The sequence below is a fragment of the Coptis chinensis genome, chromosome 5 (genome assembly GCF_015680905.1).
Source record: "Coptis chinensis isolate HL-2020 chromosome 5, ASM1568090v1, whole genome shotgun sequence".
Lineage (NCBI taxonomy): Eukaryota > Viridiplantae > Streptophyta > Magnoliopsida > Ranunculales > Ranunculaceae > Coptis > Coptis chinensis.
This window is the reverse complement of record NC_141460.1, coordinates 21,441,603-21,468,549: the sequence shown is the minus strand read 5'-3', so window position 1 is coordinate 21,468,549 and position 26,947 is coordinate 21,441,603. Positions and strand designations below refer to the sequence as shown.

General features: G+C 38.5%; 1 protein-coding gene and 2 pseudogenes across 3 annotated transcripts; 1 reads left to right on the top strand and 2 right to left on the bottom strand.

Annotated features, from left to right (window-relative positions):
* The first annotated feature begins 1,957 nt into the window (after nucleotides 1-1,957).
* Nucleotides 1,958-11,683, top strand: LOC147497067 (putative multidrug resistance protein; annotated as a pseudogene). The gene is made up of 4 exons (XR_015195024.1): nucleotides 1,958-3,343; nucleotides 3,424-3,876; nucleotides 4,280-4,812; nucleotides 5,104-11,683. The product of XR_015195024.1 is annotated as a putative multidrug resistance protein (transcript).
* On the bottom strand, nucleotides 10,872-12,700 carry LOC147497066 (Transducin/WD40 repeat-like superfamily protein). The gene is made up of 2 exons (XM_086562747.1): nucleotides 12,620-12,700; nucleotides 10,872-11,894 (listed from the first exon to the last, which is right to left on the bottom strand). The coding sequence occupies exons 1-2, from the start codon at nucleotides 12,698-12,700 to the stop codon at nucleotides 10,872-10,874; spliced, it is 1,104 nt and encodes a 367-aa protein (XP_086418873.1).
* Nucleotides 12,701-18,112: 5,412 nt separating this feature from the next.
* LOC147497065 (autophagy-related protein 16-like) lies at nucleotides 18,113-26,278 on the bottom strand (annotated as a pseudogene). The gene is made up of 5 exons (XR_015195025.1): nucleotides 26,123-26,278; nucleotides 25,884-26,010; nucleotides 19,380-19,561; nucleotides 19,088-19,283; nucleotides 18,113-18,768 (listed from the first exon to the last, which is right to left on the bottom strand). The product of XR_015195025.1 is annotated as an autophagy-related protein 16-like (transcript).
* Between the last annotated feature and the right edge of the window lie 669 nt (nucleotides 26,279-26,947).

Here is a 26,947-nt window from a genome sequence, read left to right as displayed (position 1 = left end):
TGATCAAGAACTAATATTTTCTTTATCTAATCAATGAAGAAAAATCATTCCTAAATAACTAATCTAAAACAATGTATGAAACTAATTAATTAACTAATTGAAATTCGAAAAACTAGATCTACAAGCTATTTTAATGGCTACTTTCTATTCTAAGCTATCTAACTATCTCTTTCTTAAGAGCTAAGTTTTGTTTTATGTAAAGAAGGAGACCAGATCCACAATTTCGTGCATGGGCTGAGGTCTCATGTTTTGGGCCGAAAAATCGAGCCTAAAGCCCAATTTCTTCAGTCCACAGAGCCAGTTTCAGCTGGCTTTGACTTCAGTAGACTTTTCATCCACTTCTGCTCCTCTGATTGGGTCAAGGCTTAGACCATTAGAAATCTCTTTCCAAGCCAGTCGTTTTGACGTAAGATAGGCCCAAATCTGAGGCCTGAGTCCAAAGATATGGTCTTCGGAAGTTCTGTTAACTTGTGCACTATTTCTGCCCGTCTTGACTTTTCAGCTTTTGACCGGGCTTCATAAAGGCTTTGTCTCCTTGAATCTTGGCCTTTATCACAGAACTTCTTAGCAACCAACCCTTTGCTTCTTTATATCGCCAAAGTGGTACATTTCTGCATATAATTAAGTTCCATGCCTGAAATACATAAAAGCACGTAATTAGCATTAACTCTTATTTATTACTGGCATAATTGGTCTAAAAGTAGTATTATTAAGCGGTTAAAACTACAGTTTTGGGCTCTTATCAAGCCACCCCCAAACAGCATTTTGCTTGTCCTCAAGCAAATATGAGAAATTAGCATAAGTGACCAAAAATGGAGTTCTAACTAATCTCGTTTTGCCGAGTGCGATTGCATTGACCATATGCAACAAGACCTTAAATCACTAGGAATTCCCCCAAACAAGAAGCATGCTTTGTCCTTAAAGTATTTTAAATAAAGAGGGTAGGAAAATATCATTGAAACGTGTGAAATTCTGGAACATCTGCAAAACAAGGTTATAACATACTAATATATAAAACAAAACTGACGCAACTCTATAAGAGTTCCACCCGTAATGGGGTTAATGAGAAACAAATTTGCTTGGGACATAAGCAGACAATTACTGAAACTAACACTTACCTGCACTCCCGTTTAAACATGTTCCTCCTCATCCTTAATGAAGAAATGAGGGTCCTTCACATCCTACCATGCCATGGTGATTTGTCAGGCTTCACGCCACTTATCGTCTACTATAGCTAACCTGTCAAACGCCACTTGGTCGGATGCGGTGTAAGGTGCAACCTGATGAGGTTGTATCCTCCACCCTTGCCAAGTCATTGCACGGAATGATCGTATAATACAATTGGTGGGTCTCACAATGTCGACCCCAACCCAATTCGTGAAACGGGCACAAAAAACAGGAAAGAAACATAGCATTATACGGCAAATTAAAACAGGCATAAGAAGGTACTCATTCCTCTTGGCATGGGCTCGGGCTAAACTAGACATTAAGGTGTGGGGAATATCATAGAGTGTACGTCCCCTAGCTAAAGCAAGGAAAATATCACAAGTTTCGTCATTCACAGAAGAATAACGCCATTCCCCTCTAATGTTTAGCATAATCCAAAACATAACAGTGCCCATGTTCATAGATAGGCTACCAAAGGTGACGTTATAATCCCCTTGGTCCTCTATCCTAAAGATTCCTGCCCCGTAATGCTCATGCAAATCATCATAGTTATACATGTACATATTATCTACCAAATAGGCCCATGAGTCTTGTATTTCGGTCGGCATAGCAAGTCCAAGCACAAAGGCTATCAAGAACCTGGAAATTTCCATTTGTTCATCCCCGATGGTGATTGTTCTCCATCACGGCCTATCAAAGAACTTACAGTTATCATAAAAATAAGATGTAAGTGCGGGAGAATAAAGTTCATCAGGACTTACCAATAGTTGCTCCCATCCTGCTAGAATGATCACTTTGCGAAACCACGCACCATAGGCGGTGCTTTGGAATAAGTATTCGAAAGATTGCTCGGGGATGACTTCAGGAGTTGTCATCTCAATTTCGTGAGACAATACACATGGGACAAGCACTTTGACACATGGGTGAAGGCTTCAGGCATCTTAGGTGGACCAAAAAACTCATCCCCTACAGTAGTCTCACCTAAGCAGCACAAAAAGCAGTTTAGGATGGCCATGTCGGAATATTTTGATCACCAATTTGTTTGATTTGTTTTGAAATTGTATGATTGGTTTGATTGGCAAATTATGAATAAGTTTTGATAACCGATTGGTTTGATTTGTTTTGAATTTTGGCTGGAACTTGGGACTTGCTACAGTTTGGTTCGTGCCCTTTGTTTGATGGAAGAAGATGGTGATGTCATCATCACTCACTGAGACGTGTATTGCATGAGGTGTTCTCGACCTGAGATCATAAGTTAGGATGATGACACGTGGCAGAAGAGGTAAACATGAGTGAGGGTAGTTCGGTAATTTTTGGTAAGCAAGGGTAGTGGGTGTCATTTAAGAAAATGTTTGGTGTACGTTGGATTAAATGGATAGGATGATGACACGTGGCAATTGGAATGATTTTGGTCTTGGAAGAGTCCATGGGTATTTTGGACATTTTATATGGTGAGGGGTAGATTTGACATTGCACATTCACCAAAAGAATGGAATCAAGTCAATGAGAGCTGACTTGGTCATGCTGTGAAATTGGAGATGGAAGTCTAATAATAAAAGAACTAGGGACGGAAATCTAATTAGCAAACTTGCTGGGGACGGATGTGTTGGGCTCGAACTGCTGAGAGACAGACTTCTCCTTTGCCCAGAAAATATTTAAGAGCTGTGTTAAGACAAGATGCTGGTTTCCTAGATATACAACAAGGCAGTTCCACAACTTATCAGGTGGTTTCGAGTATTGGAACTGGTACTCTACCCATTAGTATACCCGACGATTGTCTCGGGTATACTAATTCACGACATCAAAGTATTCGCCCTGATATAGTTTCAAGATTCATTGGGATCACTGACGCGGAGTTGGCTTTTTCTTGTTTTGGTTCCTTGTCATACTCCTCTTCGTATAGTGCACCCACACGTCCCACGAACAGCCTATTGATTCAACAAGAAAAGGAAGTGGTATAGGCAGTTAGTTAAAGACAGGAAGATCGCTATAGGCTTTGTCTTCCACTTTTGCTTGAAGTTTACAGTTCCGCGGTTGAAACCTCACTTGCTGAGGAATGGAGTTGTCAGTAAGCAGCAATCTTCCTGGGTAGATTTATTCGGCCCAGGACTCAGTGAAAAAGTTTGTTTATTCTTCTGTGCATTTTCTGCAAACGAAAACTAAACGAAATAAGACAGTAAGTCAAGCAGAGTGAACCGACGTTCATGGTTTGAATCTCTTATATCCTAACCATTACTCTGGATTCGGTTGTTGCAGGTTCCTCACTTTTTTATGAACATATCAACATTCATAGCCTGTCAGATGGTCAGCTTGTACCTCTGTTGGAGACTGGCCGTCATAACCATCCCAACACTCTTGCTGTTAATTGTTCCAGGGGTAATATATGGGAAGTTGTTAGCTGGACTTGATAAGGAGATACAAGAATCTTATGGAATTGCCGGGGGCATTGCTGAGCAGACATTTTCATCGATCAGGACTGTGCTCTCTTATGTTGCTGAGAATGAGACAGAAAAGAACTTTTCAGCTGCACTCACAAGAAGTTTGGAACTTGGAATTAAACAAGGGTTGATTAAAGGGTTGGCTATAGGGAAGTGTTGGTGTTTCCTTTGTAGTGTGGTCATTTCAAGCCTGGTATGGAAGCGTCTTAGTAACAGAGAAGGGTATCGGGAATGTGTTCAATTTAGGGGTTTGCATCATTGTCGGAGGCCTGTAAGTTTGACAACATAATATTACACCTAAAAAGTGCCATACTTCACAACCTAATAACTTGTAGAATATCACTCTTGCAAGAGGGTGCAACCACAATCTTAGTGATCCAACAGCTCTCTATGACCCCAAAAAAAATCACTGATGATGACTCTAGACATTCAATTTATCTCATATGGACAGCCAAATTATTACTGCAAAATGGTCCAAAGGATCTGTTGCATGAATGGTTAGATTAGTGGGCTTATGCGTTGTTGGATAACTCCCGGCCGTCATACAACTGAAAGCTGCTTTACAGACTACAAAACAGTCCCATCTAATAATAATTATTCAAGAATAAAAGAAAAATAATATTATTTGCCTAATTTCCATGAACTGATTAAATGGTAACCTCCTTCACTTACAGTGCACTTGGAAGTTCCTTGGTCAATGTGAAGTACTTCACTGAAGCCACAACGGCTGCTTCTGAGATAATCGAGATGATTGAACAGGTTCCAACCATAAACTCTGAAGAACAAGGCGTTTCCAGAACAAGTGTCAGAGGTGAACAAGAATTCAAGGATGTCGATTTCACTTATCCCTCCAGACCAGGAAGCCCTGTCTTGAGGAACTTCAATCTTCAAGTGGCACCTGGTCAGACTATAGGGTTAGTGGGATGCAATGGATCAGGTAAATCCACCATTATCTCTCTGATTGAAAGATTCTACAATCCACTGGGAGGAGGAATCATATTGGATGCAGTTGACATATGAAAGATTCAGCTCAAATGGTTGCGGTCTCAAATAGGTTTAGTTAGCCAAGAGCCTGTGCTACTTACGACTTCTATTAAAGGTGCTTCACTGGAAACAAGGTGCTTCACTGGAAGAGGTTACAAATGCATCAAAAGCTGCAAATTCTCATAATTTCATTAGTCAATTACCTGACGGCTATGATACCCAAGTAAGTGTAGATGTACTTGTTTTGTTGTTGTTGTGAAAACTGTCAGAACCAATCATCATTGCTTCTGGTATTTCTTCATGAAATTGCTCTAGTTATTGCCACAACTGCTGTTAATATCGCTACTACTGCTAAACGCCAGAAGCCCAGAACCACATATTCTGTTTATTGAAATATCACACCAAAACAAAAAATAAATAATAACAATAGCAAATGTCATTGCCAATACCACACCGATTGAAATTGAAATAGAACAGAGCTACATTTCAAATCTTGCTTTTCCTTGTTCTTCAGGTTGGACATTTAGGAACTCAAATGTCCGGAGGGCACAAAAGCAAAAATTTCCATTGCAAGGGCGTTACTGAGAGACCCGAGAATCCTTTTGCTTGATGAAGCTACGAGTGCTTTGGATCCACAGTCAGAGAAAGGTGTGCAGGATGCATTAGACCAAGCCTCTGTAGGACGGACAACAATAATTGTTTCACATCGCCTCTCAACACTTTGTAATGCTGACTTCATTGCTGTAATTCAATCAGGCCAAGTTGTGGAAATCGGTTCCCACAATCAACTTCTTCAACTCGAGCATGGACAGTACTCAGCAATGGTGCAGCTACAGCAAAGATCAACTACAGATGATATTTGACACCAACAGATGGCAGCAATGGTGGTAACAGACATAACAGTCCGACATCGTTTACAGAAGATCAAATTACTGAAGAATTTTGTGAGTCATTTTCACTTCAAGTTCCCAATTCTGATCCAATAGCCAATGGGCAACAAGAAGAAATTTCCGGCACACCATCTCTGTGGCAACTGGTGCAAATGACAACCCCTCAATGGAAGAGCACCCAGTTTGGTTCCACCGCTGCCCTCTGCTTTGGAACCATGTATCTATTTAATTCATTTTGCATGGGTGCACTTCTCACTGTCTATTTTCTTAATGACCCTATTGTTTTGCTTTTATATTCAATGCTATGTTCACTCTCACCACAAACATAATCCAACATTACAACTTCGGCGTGATGGGAGAACACTTAACGAAAAGAAAGCTATGTTGACAAAGATCTTGACATTCGAGCTCGAGTGGTTTGATCAAGTAAACAACACTAGCGGGGCCTTGTGCTCTAGACAGCAAGCATGATAAGATCTTTGTAATGTTAGCTCAAGTCTTCTCTTCAGCAATTTTAGTAGTCACATTAGCAATGGTGTTGTCTTCGAGACTTGCAATTGTGATCATCTCTCTGCAACCATTCATCATTGGCTCCTTCTATGCCAGGAAGGTTCTAATGGTGTTCTAATGATTGGAAAGAAAAAGCAACAGAAGCAGAGATGATTGAAGCTGCAACTCTTGCCAGTGCCCATGAGTTTATAAGGTAAAAATATGTTGAACATATCACTCTTCTACTCCTATAAATGAAGATTGCTCTACAAATTTCTTCCTGAACTATGTAACAATAAAAGATCCTGATTGATTGATTTATGAACACCAAAAAATAACAGTGGCATGAAAGAAGGATACAAAACCTATTGTGGACAACGAGGTATGCAGCTATCAGGGGGGCAGAGGCAGAGAATATGTCTTGCTAGAGCCATCTTAAAAAATCCTACCATATTGCTACTGGATGAAGCGACCAGTGCACTGGACAGTATATCTGAGAGCCTGGTTCAAGATTCTCTGGAGAAGATGGTGAGTTGTAGGACATGTGTAGTTGTAGCCCACCGTCTATCCACTATTCAAAAAGCAGACTCGATAGCACTGATCGAAAAAGGGAGAATAGTTGAAAAGGGGTCACACAAGGAGCTAATTGCTAAAGGAGATAAGGGCTCATACTATTCACTTGTTAGACTCCAACAATATGACACCTTGGAAGACCAGAAAGAAAGGTGAACCCATCAGGTCCACCTACTAACAAGATCCATGAGTGACTTTGCCTAATCTATACAGTGAGTGTCAATATCCACATTTTTCCTATTCTTTCAGATTGCAGTGTTACTAAACAATCAAAAACTAGTAGTGCATTTAAAGCTCTTTTTTTTTTTTTGTGGACATTAGTCAAGTCATAGTCGAGTCAAGCCCATAGGTCCCATGCATTAGATGCATCCCCATCTATTCCTTAGTTGGTAATAGATGGTTTACTTTTAATTGTTTTGATTAGTAGCAGCCACGTGCCTTATTTCTATTGGCTTTTCCTTGTTTTCAATTAGAATAAATAAAGGCTTGTAATATGGGTTTACAGTTAGTAGTTGATGTTTATAAATTTTTGAGAAAGAAATAAAAGAGAGATTGTTGGGTTTTTTTATTTGATTTAATTAAAGTGTGGAGTTTGTTAGACTGTTGCTTCCACCAGTTTAAATCCACATTATTTGGTATCGGAGCAGTGGAGCACAAATCACTCCTTGGGAAATGAACAAAAAGTACATTTTTTTTTTAGGCAAGCCATATATCAAGAAGTGGAATATGGAACAACTACAAGAAAACATTGTGGTTTTAAATGCCAAGTTTTATGCAATGCAAGAGTCATTGACTGTGATTCTAGCTGCCCAACAACAAAATTCTAGGGTTTCTTGTGATGCTAGCCCACCATCTGTTCAATCACAACAGGGGCAACCACTAGCTATGGCGCCACTTCATAATTTTTTTCTGGCATACTCTTCTTTTGTGCCTTTTGGTTATCAGCAACCTGATTTCTATCAACAACTGATGTATCAGGGTTATCCTCCTTATTTTTAAGCATGGAATCAAAACCAGTTCGCTCCACTGTATGCACCAAATCCAAATATGGATTTATGTGCCTATGTCAGGTTAAGCAGAACAAGATTTTTCTGGTCCTTCGGTTGTTCTTCCTCCACCACAGCAAGGTGTCAACACCATTGGTGCGCGTATAGATGCAACAGTGACCACGTCTCCCGCATTGGTCACTACTTCTGCACTAGCCATCACTCCAGTACTTCCTGTCCAACCAGATAATGTATTACCGGAACGGACAATACAGGTGCAACAACCACCCCTTCATTTTGATACTTGTTCCTTTAAGTCCACTCCTACTCATGTAAGATGTTACAGATAAAGTTGGACAGAAACTAGTTGAACAATGGCTTCAAAAAGAGCATCCAACAACAGCACACCTTATTGTCCGCAAGCCAATTAGTTTACCAGCTCTTATACCCCCAAGACGTGACTGCAGACCCAATTCAGTGCTTGGCATGCCACTGATTCAACCTTTGGAATGTTTTGTACCTCCTACTCAAGCCGTTCCACTTCAACATCATTGGGTTCTTAATCAGCCACACAATCTAATACAAGGACAATTTCCAACGGTTCCATTTTGATCGACCAACACGGTTTTGTAATGGTCAGTGTAGCAAATAGAGGAAGGGGTGGTCGGCCACCTCACAATCAGCGTGTTCCACCTGGGCCTGTTAGGCAAGATCCCACGACTACGCAGGCGACAGGCTGGTGATATACTCTCTCTCTCTCTCTCTCTTCTAACAGTGATTCTTCAGATGACAGTACTCGTACAGTGAGTAAGAGGTCCACCCTTCTGATTTTAATATTGTTGATAGTTAAGTTCGATTGTTAGAAAACAAAAGGAATCAAGGCAATACTAAGATTGAGGTACCTGAGTGGGAAGATGGATCCTGATGTGTTTGTTGATTGGTTAAATCGTACTGAAATGATTTTTGAATACAAAGGAATTTTCGGTGCCAAGCGTGTGCGCTTAGTAGCTATGTGGTTATGCACAGGTATGGTGGGATGTATACCAACGAGGTTGCAATGCTAAAGGCAAGAAATTAGTAGTTGGTCTAAAATGAAGCGAGCATTGCCAAGGAATTTTGAGGGAGCGACTCTCAAGGACAAAACTGCAGAAAAAGTAACTCTCAAGGACACCTTTTTTTTTTCGTAACTCACCAGGACCGGATAGATGAAAGGTCAAGTATACCCTTGACGCGAAATAAAAAACGGATCGGGTAGATGAAATGTCAAGTATACCCCTGACACGAAATAATTAACGGCCCGGCCCAAACGAAACGACCCGGTGTATTTAGTATGAATAAACATTCGATGTTCATAGTCCTTTGGATATGAACATTGATTGGGTATGAACATTCAATGTTCATAGTCCTTTGGGTATGAACATTCGATGTTTATAGTCCTTGGGTATGACCATTCAATGTTCATACATCAATATATTGTATAAGGTACATTCACCTATATGGATATGAACAATCATTGTTCATACACCAGCAGAAAATATGAACACTCATTGTTCATAGTAAAATGACAAAAAGGGTAAAATCGGAAAATATTTATTTTATATCCGGGCCATTTGTCCTTGAGGGTTATTTTCATGGAAGGGTATAACTGGCATTTAAAAAAAGTAAAAGGGCCGGGCCAACTTATTTTGTCTCTGAGGGTTCCTAATTTTGAAATAGTGGGTTCATAAGTTACTTTTCCCCAAAATTTGTCCCTGTGAGTTACTCACAAAAAACAGTGTCCTCTAGAGTTATTTTTTCCCCAAATTGGTCCTCTGGACTATTTTCTTGAGGAATTTTATTACTAAAAAAAAACCTACGAAAGTGATCTCTATAACCGTCGGCGCAATTTGTGACATAATCTGTATATTGTTCACAAGTATCATTTCATTTGTTATGTACTCGATTAAACAACTGAAACAGGTGACTTTAAAGTTCATCGTTATATCAATGGTCTACGGAAGAAACTTCAGGCAGATTTGTAATTTGCACTATGACAGATGCTGTTATCTATACTCATAAGTCAGGAGATCTTCACAAATCGCCTTATTTTGTTGCTCCTTCACTTATTGTTCCTACATCTACCACTGTTACTTCTGCAGGTGCATTTTCCGCTTCTAGAAAATGCTATGAATGTAGTGTCATTGGCCACATTGCCACTGCCTGCCCAAAGAAAAAGAAGAATGTTGTCTTGTTGGCAGAAGGAGATGAAGACGTTGAAGCCATTACGGAGAAAGCCCCCCGAGACTGCCCCAGACATAAAGCATGAAGCCTTATCAGTATTTGCATCATCCAACGCACCATCACTATAGCTTTTGGACTAGCTCTTTCAACCTGGGGACTGTGATGTGGACTTGAGTCAATGCATCATCGAGTCAAGGCCATGGGTCACCATCTATTTTAGTTGGTTTACTTTTAATTGTTTTACCTAGTAGCACCCACGTGTCTTATTTCTATTGGCTTTGCTTTGCTGTCAATGAGTATAATTATGGTTTTTAGTTAGTAGTTAATGTTTATGAATTTTTGAGAAAGAAATAAAAGAGAGATTTTTAGGTTTTCTTTGATTGGATTTAATAAAAAGTGTGGATTTCGTTAACCTGTTGCTTCCTCCAGTTTAAATCTACATTGTTTTTTTTATTTTTTCAATGTTTTATTTACTTTTTTTTCCCTAACTGGTATTGTAAAGCTATGTTAAGCAGAAACATAGCCGCAGGTGATTGCTATTACCGATTGATAACCTTACCACACCAAATGACACGCATTCAATGAAAAAAAATTTATTAGAAATCAGAAATTCCATAAATATATGATGTAACAAAAAAAAATAAGAATACAAATGCAACTTCATTAAGAAGATATTTCCATATTTTGCTCAACTAAGGTTGTCATTAAACTTTTCGTTCCTATATAGGCAGTGCTAACAATCCTAACAACATCTGTAACTTCTCTAGAGATGATCCGAAATACACAAAAATACAGTTTGTTCATTTCCATTCATAGATTTGACCTTTCCATTCATAGATTTGACCTTTCCATTCATAGATTTGACCGGATTGAAAGTATTACCTGGTAAATTCTGTTGAATAAGATCAGAAACCCAACAGTGCATCTCTACGCACAAGAGGAGGCAGGCATGGTTTGCAAGGTGGCCTTAGGTTAAGGATCCTTATTCCGAAACTGATGCGTTACCAACCATAAGTCCATAACTAAAACGACCACCGACACATAAGAAAGAGGAAGCACAAAAAGAAGAGCCAAGAAGTTCTTCCTTGCTAGTCAATTATACATACTGACAGTCAACACACATTTCATGTCCAAACACAAACTATTCCATTTTTATCAGCAGTTGCTAGGGGTTTCCCCAATCCGCTCCAAGAACAACACAGAATAGGAGCAGTGTGTTCAGTTAGAGTGCTCACCATATTTTTCTTCAATCTCGACCAAACATAAACAGAACCATCAGCAGATCCTGCTGCGACATAATTGTCATCTGGGCTGATACATGAACGGCTCCAGTTTGAGGGCAATCTGTTTCCACTTTCTCTTAATGTGTCACAAACTTCCAATGAACGAATGTCAAATAGATTGTGTAAGTTATCTCTCCCACTAGTTAACACGAGGTTTCCATTCCCAGATAGACAGATTGATGTAATAGCAAGTGAATGGGCAGCAACTTCACTAAGTAGCTTCCCTGATTTTATATCCCACAAACGAAGATTGCCATCAACATGACCAGAGCAAACTGTCAGCCCATCCATGCTGAAGCAAATAGCATTGCAGTTGCTAGGGGAGATAATTGTGTTGATGCAGTAGCCTCTTTGAAGATCCCAGACTTTCATAGTGTGGTCATAAGCAGCACTAACTACATGGCGGCTTGAAATTTTGCTCACGTCTACTGCACAGACTTTATCAGTGTGGCCCGTGAGAGTATGACGGACACGACCAGACCCCACATCCCACACATACAAGTTGTTCGAGCTGCTTGCGGCAATAATAGATCTGTTATCATGGGTAATAGTGAGATCAAGAACAGAACCAAGGCAACCATGAAGTGTGTTGCTTAACATCCCAATTTCTGTATCCCACAATTTGATTGTCCTGTCATGTCCACCGCTAATCAATTTACCAGAGCTATGCTCAAACAATAGTGACGCACAACCACCATCATGGGCACGGATCTTGTGTTTGCATGCAGTGGGAACAGTTGATAGTGAAAAGCTCCCACTCCCTGCTTCAAATTGGCGAACTACACCATCAACTCTCTGCCGGGCCAATTGTTCCATACCATTGGCCTTGAGCTGATTCCTAAGATCTTCATAGATTGCATTAGCCTACAAATACACAATTACCAATTTCATTAGTGGCCAGTACTGATATGAAGTGAAAACCCTTGCACAACAAAAGGAACACAAAAACCTGAGTCAATAGGAACAATAGCGACTTGACCAAGTAAGATACAGGTGTAATATGTAGTAACATATATATAGCCTAGGGCATATATTTTTAAATCATATTTTCAAATTCCAACTTATCGCACAAGTCGAAATTCCAACTTTCTACAGAAGGAATATCTCATTTCAAGAGTATCCAGATGTTCTCCCAATAGATGTTTTTAGGTATCAGAGCAACCAATACCACAAATGCCAAAAGAGTAAAATAATATTACCACCACAGTCATCTTAAGAACCCCAAACACAAAATGATGTAATTCGATTGGCTGAAGCAACAACTAAAAGTACACCAATTGGTTTGACAGAACCGTAATTTCAAAAGGGAAAAAGGGGTAAGACCTTAAAAGCCACAGCATTTCTTCTCAAACAAGAATCCTAGACAAATATGAAACTAAACTCCTAGTAAAACTAAATCATTTGGACCCTAAGATAAGTAATTACTAAAAAAAAAATGAAACAAAAAGCCAGCGAGTATTATACTTGGCCTTGGACGACTCTTGTACGTCATTGCTTTTGACATGGCACCACATCATTCTCCCAAACTGAGAAAATTTTGACAATGAATTATCAGGTAATAGAACCCACACGATTATCAGTGACTGTACCAGGATTGAGAAGAACTTGTTCACGAGTCTTGCCTTTGAATCTGCTAAAGCTAATGGCGGTGTAACATAAACCCACTGCATTAACATCCACAAAAGGACATAAGGTGAGGACGTCCTTATCAATAAGTAGATCTTCATTTGTACTCTCCTGAAACGTTTTATTAGGATGTCTGCATAAGCTTTTAGTGAATTTCCCATTAAAGAAGGGGGAAATGTGTAACGGGTTAAAATCATGGCAAAAGTTAAACCGTCTAAAGTTGGAATTGGGAGCTCAGTACCATGTATGATCAGCAATGGGGAAAACAAAGAGATGGAAACAGATGTCCCAAGTTGGTTCATGCTATTGGAGGGACTGATGATGTCGTTGGGAGTGGGGACAGTAACAAGGAAGTGTTGAGGGTATGGAGGGGTTTTCACAAATAGGAAGTAGGATGAGTGACAAGATCACAAGACTGATGACTTTTGTGGTAAGCATATACGTTCTGCAGACGCTATAACAGCTAGGTGGGGAGACCGAGAGAGCTCAGGAAGAAACAGAAGTGGGTGAGTTTGCAGAGAAAGAGCAAGTTCAAGTTTCAAATGCCTTCACTCTCTGGTTCAAACCATGCCCCTGTAGCTTATCAATATCGGAATTTATCTCCCAAGATAATCTACGTTTTGTGCCTAATGGAGATTTAATAAAGCAACTCCTCAAGGAGTGTCACAGCCCAATGACTAATAATAAAGTAACTCCTGAGGAACACATCACAAGCCTTGTCGGAACGGTTACTCGCCAAGGGTGATGGACGATGTCAAACTATGTAATAACACACTGAATGTGGGTGTACATTTGGGCCCAAACTTGGAGGACAAGACAAGGGTAGTCCAGTCCAGTTGGGCAAGATGTATCTAAGGAAAAGAAAAAATATAAATGGGCCTGTTTATAGATCTAAAACTAAAACATGTCTATCGAACCCAAATCAAAAGGGTACTTGTATTGAGCATGGCCCAACAGTAAAGGGTGATGATCGAAAACTAGATCGTAAGAAAGAATCCAGGTACATTTATAAGCTTCACGTAGATAATCTGTCTATGGTAGAGAGACTCGAAGCTATTCTGGAAGAAGCCAAAGGTCACAAAATTCGGCAGGACGAAGACAGCAGACTGAAGGATTTTCCTAGAAGAAATAAAAGAGATAAGGAAGATGAAATTCCATATCACATGATATCTGCTTCTTAAGTTAATTTTTTTTTCTTCGTTTCTTGTTCTAAAATGCATGCTTAAGGGAGACATTCCTATCCATGGAACTCAGACCACTACCTCACCTCAATCCATCACTTCAGAGAGAATTTTGGAGGCAACTTTAAGACTTGGTCAGTCCTCCCTTACTGATGTAGACATAGAGTTCAAGTCAAGCCCATGGGTTGCATTAGGCGGGCCCCTTTTAGTGGGTTTATTTTATTTAGTTATTTGCCATGTGGCATATTTTCATTAGTTTGCTTTGTTGTCAGTTAGTATAAATAAGGGCTTATGGTTAGGGTTTCAAGGAGTTGTTTTAGTTGTGTTTATGTGTGTTATGAATTATTGAGTGATTATCAATAAAAGTGAGACTTTTAGGGTTTTATAAAGTGTAGATTTTGATTAAGTGTTGCTTCCGCCACTTCAATCTACATTATTTAGTATTGGAGCATATTGATTTTTGGGAGATTGTGCAGAAAATACTGTTCACGGGCATCGAGGCACTGCTTGCGAAACATTGTTCACCAAACACTGTTACGGTACTGTTCACCCCCCGGTTACTGTTCGCAGCGATTTATTCCTTAAAAAAAACAGTTTTTAATTGTTATTCTGGTGAATCACAAAACAACTCGAGGCCATCATCCTCCATCCATGGATACTCACATGTCTCGATTAGAAGAAAACATGAAGAACATGACACATATGTTCCAGAACCTGATGGAAGCAAAGTTTTCCGTCCAAAGAGAGGTGCCACAACCACCTCCACCACCACAGAATAATGGTTCAGTGGCTAGTACTGATGATACATCTCAGGTTGTTGGTTCAATCCCTCTTCTAAACCCTTTTGCACCTATAGATCCAGAAAACAAATGAGATAACAGAGTTGGCAGAAAAGATAACACCAACAGGGAACCTTCTCTAAATGAGGAACGTGAAGGTGTACCCCTCAATGATGGCGCTGCTCGGCTGCCGGAAGGTGTTGAAGCCCCCCTATTGGGCACTCCACCAATCTTTGATAAGTATGAAGATGAGTCTCTTTTTGATAAGTATGAAGATCCGATTTGGAAAAATTTTGTGAATCACTTTGACAAACGAAGTGATTTGTTTTTCAAAAAAACACAACTGCAGGCTTGGATTTCCTTAAAGAAAGTCACATATGTTGGTGAAGTTACAAGCTTTCAAGACGAGCCATTTGTACCGAAATTTTTTGATGTATCTTTTGGTTATTGATTTCATAATTTGTGTGCAAGAGCATGTTGTGGGTTACTGATTTTAAGCTAGGGAAGCTGCTACAAAGGAAAAATTCATGGTCGGATTCCTTTCAGCTGGGGTATTGGCCGATTTCCTAAAGCTTGTAGACGTGGTTCTCTTTACCTGAAGTTTTTGTTGATTAGAAATTCGATGACGAATTTTTTTCGATTGGGGAGAATGATGTAGACATAGAGTTCAAGTCAAGCCCATGAGCTGCATTAGGCGGGCCCTTTTTAGTTGGTTTATTTTATTTAGTTATTTATCATGTGGCACATTTTCATTGGTTTGCTTTGTTGTCAATTAGTATAAATAAGAGCTTATGGTTAGGGTTTCAGGGAGTTGTTTTAGTTTTGTTTATGTGTGTTATGAATTATTGAGTGATTATCAATAAAGGTGAGACTTTTAGGGTTTTATAAAGTGTTGATTTTGATTAAGTGTTGCTTCCGCCACTTCAACCTACATTACTTACTCTACAAGAAGAGGTGTGGGAAAAACTAGTTGATGCGGGCACTCGTCGAAAAGAGACATATGAGTATGCTTTATGGAAGAAACAAAATAGAATGGTTAGGGGATGAGTATGATATATTAATAAATTTCATGATTTCCAATCAACTATATTCTTCTCTATCAGAGGTGTATATATATGTATTACAATTAAACTGGCATGTGAGTAAAATGACATGTGCCATAAATGTGACATAATATATAAACTGACTATTAAAATGATCTTCACTACAAAAGAAGGTTTAACAAATATAGCTGAGCCACACATTTTTCAATTGTTCTTAGGAAATGACTTCGCTTCGAATCAAAGGTCTTTTCTTATTGTGACATATGCACACAAATGAAATAACCTCATGTCTTTCAACTGTAACGTGAATCATCAGTTAGGATAAGACTTTTTCTTGGGTATTTAGCTATGTTACAAGGACATGCCATATTTTAGAAATAATCGGTTGGATATAAATCCACGTGCCTATGTCGACACGTATCGGCCACATTGTATGTTATAAACCTCAATCTTTTATAATTCGCCGTGTCAGACACTTTGGATCCGTGTCAGATACGGACACACGTATCCGTGTCAATGTAACTTACGTAGTTAGAGATAGCTAACATGAAGCAATAGTTGACCTCATTCAAAACTGACAAAAAGTGTTTGCAGCCTGGGTTTAAGCAAATATATATACAAATCTAAAGTGATGCATCCAAGAGTTCCAAACTTATTTTAGTTCCATATTGGTTCATATATTATTAGTGCTATTTCTAATTATGTTTAGGTGCTATTTGTATGTTTTTAGCATAGGTTATTTTAGGGGTATATTTAATTCCGAAAATTAGGTATATTAGTTTCTAAATTTGAACTAGAGAGTCAGCTTCTAAATTCATAGGTTCGTTAGCAATATATTGAGTTGTAGACTTGTAGGCCTTTGGTCATAATTAGTGTTGATGAATAATAAGGTTTGAGTGCTGGAGAAGGGTTTTCTCAGTTGAATTCTTGTGTGAGAGTTTGTGTTCCTCGTTTGAGTGCTGGAGAAGGGTTTTCTCAGTTGAATTCTTGTGTGAGAGTTTGTGTTCCTCAGGAGGAACAAGGCTGTTGAACCCAAAATTGACATAGGCTTTGGAATCAGGTTCCAAAGTCATATATTGGTCATACATCCTCATAAAGTCTAAACCACCAGTCCACTACCATCAATGATGAGCGTCTTTGCTACTCTTGTTGACGAGGATAGACGAAGGGCTCCTCGTCATGACACTTAACCATCTCCTGTGGCTCAAGCCTTCAGGGTACCAATGGTCATTCAACTCTTGCTTCTACTCCTACCCATTCTAGAGGTAAATGCCACCTTGCCAGAGGTCATGGCATTAAATGTCAAGGTTATAGTTGTGTTACGTGAAAAAATTGTAGGGTACTTGGATATGATAGATTGATAAGTCCCAATGAGTTCGTCTTCCTCATGTGGTAGCCCAGTTGTTGTTGTTGCTAATTTTGCAACTCACTGAAACCTCGTTCTATGAGCCATAGAACCCAATGCACTTAGTCAGTTACTGGAGATATCCATCTGATTCAGGACCTCCTTCTGAACCAGATGCGTGAGAGAATTGCCTTCTTCGGGATCATCTACTGCTCACTCAAGTACATTATCAGCCATTGATGCACCTCCACTTACCTCCATAATTGATTCTAGCACCCTTAACACATAACCAATGGAGTGTCCTCTTTTCTTCACATTTTCTTTGCTTTAGTCTCCTACTTCCTCAGTTTGTCTTAATAATGGCTCTTCCACCTAACAGATTATCTACTACTCACTCATGTATTCTATCAACCACTCATGCGTAATCCATTTACCTGGATTGTTGATTCTAGTGCCTCCCACTGACAACAGCCGGAGTCTCGTCTATTCTTCCCTTTGTCTTTGCATTTACTCTACTACTTCCAGAGTTCGTCTTGCTGATGGCTTGTGCACCAAGCGTTCAGAAAGTCTCCCTTTATCTTCTTCTAACTTTGTATCTTCATTGTTGCAGTCATGTCACTCAGGCTGTGTCCAATGGCTCCCTATCCCCTTAAAAATAGAGCTAAAGTCAACAGATTTTACTCTATCATTAATTTCCTCTTAAAAGTAGAGCGAAAGTCAACAGATTTTACTCTCTATCATTAATTTCCTCTTAAAAGTAGAGCTAAAGTCAACAAATTTTACTCTCTATCCTCATTTTACTTTGTATATATACAAATGATTTTACTCTCTATCCTCATTTTACTCTCTATATATAGAGAGTAAAATGAGGATAGAGAGTAAAATCATTTGTATATATTAATGATAGAGAGTAAAATTTGTTGACTTTAGCTTTACTTTTAAGGGGATAGGGAGCCATTGGACTCAGCCTCAGTTAGATAAATCACTTCGTTGTTCAATAATACCCTTTTCCTGTTCAATTTCAATTTTTCATTTGTGTTTCTTTATTAAAATACATTGGTGGTGTTCTTTATTCTGCTTTCAGAGTAAAGAACACTTCATATTCTAGTAGGTCAATTCTTGCCTCTAGTTTTTTATTTAGAAATAGAATCTCGTGTTTATCTCAACAGAAACAGAGATAACATCACCCAATTAACAAGACTTAGGAAACATAAAAGACAAGATCCATAACCCAAACCACTAAACCCAGATCAATCAAATCCATACTAAATCGATGATCATAAACCCACGTCTAAGATTTCTGACCACAATCAGCAACAACAGGATTAGCACACCATCCAGATTGAGATCCAACACCCTCAATCGCCTTCACAACTTCCATACCATCAACAACTTTCGCAAACACAACATGTTTCCCATCAAGCCAAGTAGTCTTATCAGTACAGATAAAAACTAAGATCCATTAGTTCCAGGTCCAGCGTTAGCCATTGAGAGAATTCCAGTCCCAGTATGTTTCTTAACGAAATTTTCATCAGCAAACTTTGCACCATAGATCGATTCACCACCTGTTCCACTCCCAGCAGTGAAGTCACCACCTTGACACATGAAACCTGGAATCACGTGGTGGAATGATGAGCCCTTGTAGTGTAGTGGTTTACCACTTCGGTCATTACCCTTCTCTCTTGTGCAGAGGGCACGGAAATTTTCAGCAGTTTTTGGGACTACGTCAGCGTAAAGTTCCATCACGATATGGCCGACTGGACACTGATGCACCGCAGACGGTCATGTTGAAGAAAATGTTAGGGTTTGCCATCTTGATTCTCTTTTTTTGGTTTTTTGGTTGGGAAATTTCATGAAATGATGATAAAAATAGTAAACAAAATTCTTGCCTCCAGTAGCACCAGAAAAAGACCACTTAATGTCAAAAAGAAAAAAAACTACACAGTTAGTCATAAGGAAATACGAAACTGGGTGTGTCATGACATGTCACTACTCAGAGAAGGAAAAATAATTTTTTTATACTCGTATAAAATAAAACTTTAAACAGTTCAAAGTCGTAACTTTTAATACAAGACATGGATACCTCATTAATCCGTTCAGCATCCTGCATCTTTTGCAACATCCAGCGATCAATCAACATCTTGTTTTCTGCTTCTGCATTTTTAGCTTTAAGTGTCTCCTCTTCTAGTTGCGCTTTTAGCTCCTGGTTTTCACTCAAAACCAGGTCTAGAGCTTTTCTTTTTTCTTCCAAAGTCTCCTTTAATTGAATACATTCTTCCCTGTAAAAGATATCTATAAGCGCTTATCGTATACAGAAAGGGCTAGAAATCACACATACCAAATTAAGAAAAGTCAGAGTACAGAACACAGTAGACCTGGTTTGGTTGATCTCTAGTTGTAGATCAGAAATCACTGCTTCTTTCTCTTCAAGTAATGCCTTTGAGCTTCTGCACTCAGCAACTTCAACCACAAGCTGTTCAGATAATCGTGCTTGAGCTTTATAACATTGTTGAAGTTCCATTTCAAGATTTTCTGCTCTCTCTTTCCATTCTGATCCCTACGAAATACGAACGCAGGGAAGTAATAATCTAAAAGTGGACGGAGACATAACTAATTATTTTTCCTCCAAGAAAACAATGCATTAAATAAAAAAATTAATTGTTGACTCTGAGAAAAATAGCATAATTCAAAATATAACGTGAATGACAAGTGAGACCTACATAGAGGATGATAGACTATTGGGGTCTGACAGTTGAAGTCTCTTGATATGCTTCCTTTAAAAATTAATAAAACAGTTATCGGTTGTGGAAAGTACCTGGATAGGCTGCAGTAATATTGCTCAGCACTTATTATTCTTAGAAACTGTGACAAGTACAGTACAATATACAATAAACTCTCTTCGACCGAGTTCATTACCAAGAACAGTGTCCAATTCTTGCTTTCCTCTTTTCTAATTGTTATTGTGTGGTTGGATTGGCTTTTGGTTGATTTATTATTTTACTAATTTAAGAATGCAAATTGTTGAGATTATAATCCCACATTGGGTGTCTAAAGCCTAGCCAATCAATATATAAATCATGGGGCCTCTCCAATTGTCATCAATTGGTTTTAAGTTGGATGCCCATCTTCAATATCGTATCAGAGCAAACTATTTCTCTAGCCCAAAGGGCCCATGTTACTCCACGTTACCCATTTAAAAATTGTCTACGTGTTAGGCTCAAGATTACGCCACACATGATGGGGCGTGTTGAGAATAAGATCCCACATCGGGTGTCTAAAGCCTTGCAATCAAATATATAAATCCTAGGCCTCTCCACTTGTCACAAATTGGTTTTAAGTTGAATGCCCATCTTCAATACAAATGATCATAAAAATCCACACTTAATTATGAACAAAGCCTTATCTTGTTCCTGAGTTAGGCTAAATTCAACTCTATCCCAATTCTCAATCAATTTCTTCCGACCATTCTAGAGTTTTTAATTTTTCTGGTAGCTTTCTTTTTTGTTTCTTTTTTTCTGTCTTTTTCTTTTTTTGTTTTCTTCTTTCTGGACAAAAAGATATTTTCATTGATATAAATATATAACTAAACATATTACAACTACACCTAGAATTAGCCGCAGCTAATATTAAAACCAAACATAGAACACCCAAGATCACCCATGACTCAACCTAACCTACACCCAGGACAAGAAAAACCATAAGACAACACAATAATAAACGCAAAAAAGGCAAAAGGAAAAGCAGGTAGATTTTTTCTTTTATCCGTAAAGTAGGTCTATATATATAGTCATACTATCGATACAGTAGGATGAGGTATCTTACAAAAACAACAACAAGAGGAACTATGAATATAAAATAAATACTAGGAGAATACAAATAAAAACAAAAAACTAGGAACTTCGATTGTGCTTGATCGAGCAAGGAATCCCATCTGTATATAAAATCTCCAAATGGGGTGTCTCTCCACTCCTCCCAAAACTTTAACCAAAGGAAAATGAACCATTTGATCGATATACTAACATCTTCCATAGACAACCCAAAACTATCAAAGTGTCTCCTATTCCTTTCAAGCCACAGAGCTCACATGATAGCAAAGGGTAGACTGCTCCACAAGGCCAGTCAACACCCTTGAGGAGAATGGACCCTTAGAACCCAAAAGACCAACAAGTTTTTCACTGATCAAGGAACAACCCAATACACCCCATATTGACTCACAAAATGACTCCAGATCTCCCATGAGAAGGGACAATGAAAGCAGGTAGAAATTAACTGATTTCCATGAAGGCAGCACCACCTTCTCCCACAGAAACAACCAAACCAGACCTCCTCTCTCAAGAATTGGCAAAGCCCTTCAACCTCCTCCTAGTCATCTTCCCAATCATAGAAGGCTCCACTATCTACAGTCATGAATCCTTCTCTTTCGAACTAAAACCTTGATTAGTAAGCTTATCTTATTCAGGCTTTTATCATACTATGTTTCACATAAACAAACCAAATCATCAACTTTCTCCAAGTTCATCACCTATTGGTCCTACTCTTACACTTTAACAGCTCTCATAATTTATTATAATATTCTTCTAATACAGAAACAAAACTAATAAATGAATGTTATAATTTTAGTTCACACAAACATACAAATAAACTAAAGTCATGCACATTTCCTCGGTAGTCCAACACTCTTCTTATACATGGACAATCTAGATGATACAAGTAATCATGCCCATGAAATCCCCAAAGCAGTAATCCTACATTAGTATCCTATGCTGTCCTCAATTCGATATTCAGGCTTTCATGCGTCTCCAATGCAAGAAATTTACAAAATTTGTTTCAAGCACATGGGGATCAGTTTGAATGCCGCCTGAGTTGTATTAGGGCACATACATCATTTACAGTGCCATTTCAGCAAACTTAAATAGGTATGTCATTTCAAGACTCCTACGTCACGGCGTCGCACAATATAGCACGCCATCTTGCAGCAAATTTACTTCCCTTATAGGCAGTGCAGTAAATGAATCACCAAGTGGAGGGAAGACAAGGAGGAAGACGAGAAATTATAGCTGTGGAGAAAGTTACTGAAACAAAATTAGAAGTTCTGATTGACGTGAAGAAGATCATTTTGATGATGGAGGATTCAAATGCCTCGCATTTTGAACTTCAGAACGGATCAGTATCTCAAAAGACGCATTTGTGGATTCAATTGAAATTCTAGTGCTTTCAGTTGCAGACTTGCAGAGAAGAAAATTATATCAACTCTATTAATAGTGAAAGCTGTGAGAGGAGAGAAGGGGACTATTGAGAAAGAAGTTTTATTTGAGAGTTTAGTGGGTGTGAGCTGTTGGATTATGATGGATAGACTATAACTTATTTTTCTTTGCCTACTAACTTCTGGAGTGACTTAATACTTGGACGTGACATCATGCAGTGACGTTTCTATCTATATAATAAGATACACTTTTTCTGGCACTAAAAGACTAAATAACTTCTAAGCAAAGACAAAGAACGGCCCAGATTGATTTCTACCACCAATGAACAGCTGCTGTGCAATCTAATTCCTCGATATGCATGCCTGATGCTATTAATTAAATCTTACCCGTTAGTTCACATGTAGTGTGACTGGGTAGTCAGCTTCTGTCAAGTTGTGGAACAGTCCGAATCCGGTTATGTTACTTATGTCGGACAAGGACACATGTTGTATGTGATATACCTCAATTTTTGATAATTCGTCGTGTCAGACACTATGCATCCGTGTCAATGCAACTTAGGAATCTGGACATTTTCCATTTATGCATTTTATTATTTTTAGTGCAATAGCTTAGAACTAAGCAAAAAAAAATCTGCAAAGAAACAGAGTTATCACTGTGGGGAATCAAACCTGAACTCAACGTGTCATGAATGCGGGACCTTGCCAATCTTGTGATTATTTTCCAAATTATAGGTTATTCCTTTTTTTACATAACCAGACGTTAACGTCTTTATAAGCATAGGAGTATGGGATGCCACGTAGGGGTATGGGGTGCCACGTGCCCAAGCATTAGTACCTAAGCCACGGGGCAATAAGGCATTTCTATAGCCATCAGCAACAAGTGGAAAACTGTAAGTGCTATTCGTTACACAACTTCAGTATACTTATTTTCATTTCATAACTACTCACGAGCGTAAGTGTGCCAAAGGCACACCGATGAGTGCCTTTAAAGCATGGGGGGTTTTCTAGTTATCAACAACTCGCACATCATTTGAAAAGCCGTCTGTGTCAAATAAATGCTCAAACATAATTCTTAAATCCTCCTGTGTTTTAAAACCACACTGTAACCTGTAATGAGGTTTTCATCCCAGTTTACATATTGATAGTTATTTATACAAATTACACCCTCCTATTACTTGCATTGTATACATTCTACACCCTCCTACACACCTCAAACAAATGCACGGGGGTGGAGGTGGAGTTCCCTTGGTTTACCTCTCTCAATGAAGTATGTTGTAAATATTATACGTTTTACAACCCCTATTGGAGATACTCTAAATTGCGTATTCTATCTGCATTTGAGTAAGACATAAGCAGTAACCTCGTACGATTCAAAATGTACAGATGCATGTATTTTCTAACATGCAAATTGAAACCACAATAAAGTGTTTATTCTAATAAAGATATATACTCTTATAGAAAACAAAAATAATAATTATAATAAAAGAAAGATAAAGAAACCACAATAAATTTATATTGTAGAGAGGGAGAAAGAGAGAGCAAAAGGGTAAATTTGATAGGTTTTTTATGTTTGGGAACAGTAAATCATTTATATCCCTTCTAAACCTGACATCTGGGGTGTTTGTTGCTCCTTCTTTTCCTCCATTATGGAGTGGATAACGCCAAGCTCAATGAAGGATCTCATAGGTCATAGCAGCATGGAACATTCCCCTAAGAATAGTCAGCTTGGACTTTCCTTTTATATTTTAGAGGAAGTACAGCTCAGGATGATCAAAGTAATAGATGGTTTCTAGGGTGTGGCCAAAGAGCTTAGCGAGCTCATTATCTTACTCATTAAATGTCTTTTCCTCTTTGCCAAATCATGACAACAGCTGAAGTATATTCTTTTTAAGCATTTGTTATGGTTGGGAGACCATCGTGTTTTAAAGTAGATGGTTGCAGTGCATTTCTTTTGAGTTGAGTGTACTACTGTTATTGGATCGGCTTTTCCTTTTCCTTTATAGAAAGGTCTCCCAACAATCGAAAGGCACTGCAAGTGGCATTGAATTGTAAAAATCTTCTTGTGTGGAATATACTCCATGAGCGAGGGTGCACTTTGACCTGACCGGAAGCGGAAGGAGCAGGTTGAGTTCTTCCCATTGTTACTCATTTCAGCATTATCAAGTCTGATATCACCAGGTGTTGTCACCAAAAGTCTTCTCTGATTGTCAGAGTCAGTAAAAAAACTATCATCTGCACCTTTGGATATCCTCTAATTAGATAAAACTTTTAAAAAAAGAAGGATTTCTCTATAAAGTATAAACTGTTATTTTTCTCCGAAATCAATCAGCTCCTGTTCAATCCTAAAACTTCAAGCCCGCATTAGTAATACCTCAAAAGTGTCACACCGCATGGATTACATGGGGTTTGATGAACATTTCCTACTAACATGGCCAAATTTACTCGTGATTGCCTTATATCAAAGATGTTGTTTTTCTTCAGCGTAGTTCCATAACCTTTTTGTGAGAAGTGCCTCATTGGTGAGTTATGTGTCTAGACTCACAACCACCAAGCTCCTTCAGTAAGCAAAAGAGTTCTGAAAGTTTCTATCACACCCAACACAATATCTCTAGTATTAAGTGAAGTTAGATACTGAATTTGGAGCTCAACTCAAACCAAATAAGTAAAAGTATGAGGGAGGGCCTTTTCCATTGAGGCATTAAGGAAGAACACTGTATCATCTGCATAACGGAAATGAGAGACAGAAAGAGCACCTTCACTAGGGAACTTGTTGAATCCCTCTAATAATTCATACTCCACTAGCACAGGCGTCAGAGAAAGGGGCCTTCCACCTTGTCGTAGGGATGCATACCTTTTTTCTTACCACTAACATTCAATTCAATCTCACAATTGTTTTCCAGAATTAGATCATTATACAATTAAAGCACGATAGGAAGATGCCACAGTGCCATCAAAATCACGCCCATACACTACAATCATATCCCCATTACACATAAAGTCAACAAGTCGGAAACACAAAGATATGCATGTTCCATCGAGCAAGGCATCTTTGACACCCCAGCATACTCTTAGCCATATCATCCATAAAGTCCTAAAACCTATCGTTTCCATCCAAATCCAAGGGAATTCCAATAAACATGAACAAAGCCTTTCAGCAGATCAACTTTATAGTTTAAACACCATTCCCAAACAGCCCTTTTTCATTCTGGAATCAAGAATCTCATTTCCAATAAGACAACAATAAAAAAACATTGTCTTTCTTTGACATCAACTTTTTCGAAGCGAGAGACGATGCTCTCCAACATGTTATTCACTCTATTGACAAGTGATCTAATGGGCCTACAATTGCTTATATACTCTACACATTCTGTATTGGGAATAAGGTTAACGAACATAATATTGAGACGCCAACAATTGAAGCACTTCTCTTAAAATTATTTTACCACCTTACACAACATCAGTTTTCCAGAGGTGCTAATATATTTTCACCTTTTACCTCGTCTCTAAGGATTTGGGGCATCAAGTTACACAAACCTTGTAAATAATGTGTGTGTTTGTCATCAAACATGTCAAGTAGTGTCTACAAGTAATACATTGCAAACAAATAAGGATAAAGTAAATTACTTCAAGTTAACAATATGTATAAACACAAAAAGAAAAGGACAAAAAAAAGTACCTGAGCAATGAAGGGCTTAGTAAGAGCAGTGAAAGCAGGAGAATGAGCTCCTTCTTCAAGCAAATGCCGCTTTCGAAGTGCTTTCAGTGCATGGTTTATAGCTGCACTTGCAAATTCATCTGGAGTCCTGAAATATTATTAAAAAACAAAAATCAGGTCAAACTTCAAAGTATAATATTACGAATGAATATATAAATAGTTAGTTGAAAGATGGGGAAAAAAACGATCTTTTTAGTTACATGTCAACTGAACTAAAAAAAACCCCCGCGACGAAGAAGCAAAGCAAGGTGGGTTTTTAGGAAGAAAAAAAAGGGAGAAGAAGAAAAGTGTTGGAGAGAGAGAGAAAAAAAGGCTTGTGTCACGTGGCAATTTGAACAAGTCGTTTGACACTTTGACATCCCAAGTACCTAACTTGTGTATATTGGCTCGAATAAAACGGTGGTTAGTGAGAAAGTAAATATATTTGGGGGTGGTTAGTGAGAAAGTAAATATATTTGGGGGTTATTTAGTTTTTTGCTCCACTTTATATATGGATATTAGCGTTTGGCTCTCCTAAGTTGCTAAATTCGATTTTGGCCTCAGTTCTGTTAGTTGAATCAGTCAACTTTAACTCCACCGTATATTTTCCTACTCACATTTTTGTAATGGCATAAATACCCCTCACACTTGACACATGTACTGATTTTATTGAAAACAAATAAAATTTACACGTGTCAAAATCTTGTGGTTTCTATCCAACGGTTACTGATATTATCCATATGTTCTTATTTTATCATTATGCGCGATCTCTGGAGGTAATGGAGTAAACTGTAAACATCTGATTCCCCAAATCCAAAGAACTGATCCCAACACTATATCGATTGATTTCTTTCCGCGCCAACCAGTGCTCCATCTAAGAGAAAGTAGTCTGATAAGTGTGAAGTTACTGGGATGAATGGGACATTTCTTATTCTTATTCACAAAGTCAATCCAAGTGTGCACATCTCAATTTTTAGTTCACACTCGTAATCTTCGCTATTATCATAGAAATCTCCAAAATCGTCCAGGAAGACCTTTGTGATTGC

Bases quoted from the DNA above. Each gene is read 5' to 3' on its own strand.
- LOC147497066 (XM_086562747.1), bottom strand. From the start codon at position 12,700: ATGCAGTGGGTTTATGTTACACCGCCATTAGCTTTAGCAGATTCAAAG. The intron at 11,895-12,619 runs GTACAGTCACTG...GTGTATTTGTAG, and splicing joins ACAAGTTCTTCTCAATCCTG to GCTAATGCAATCTATGAAGA.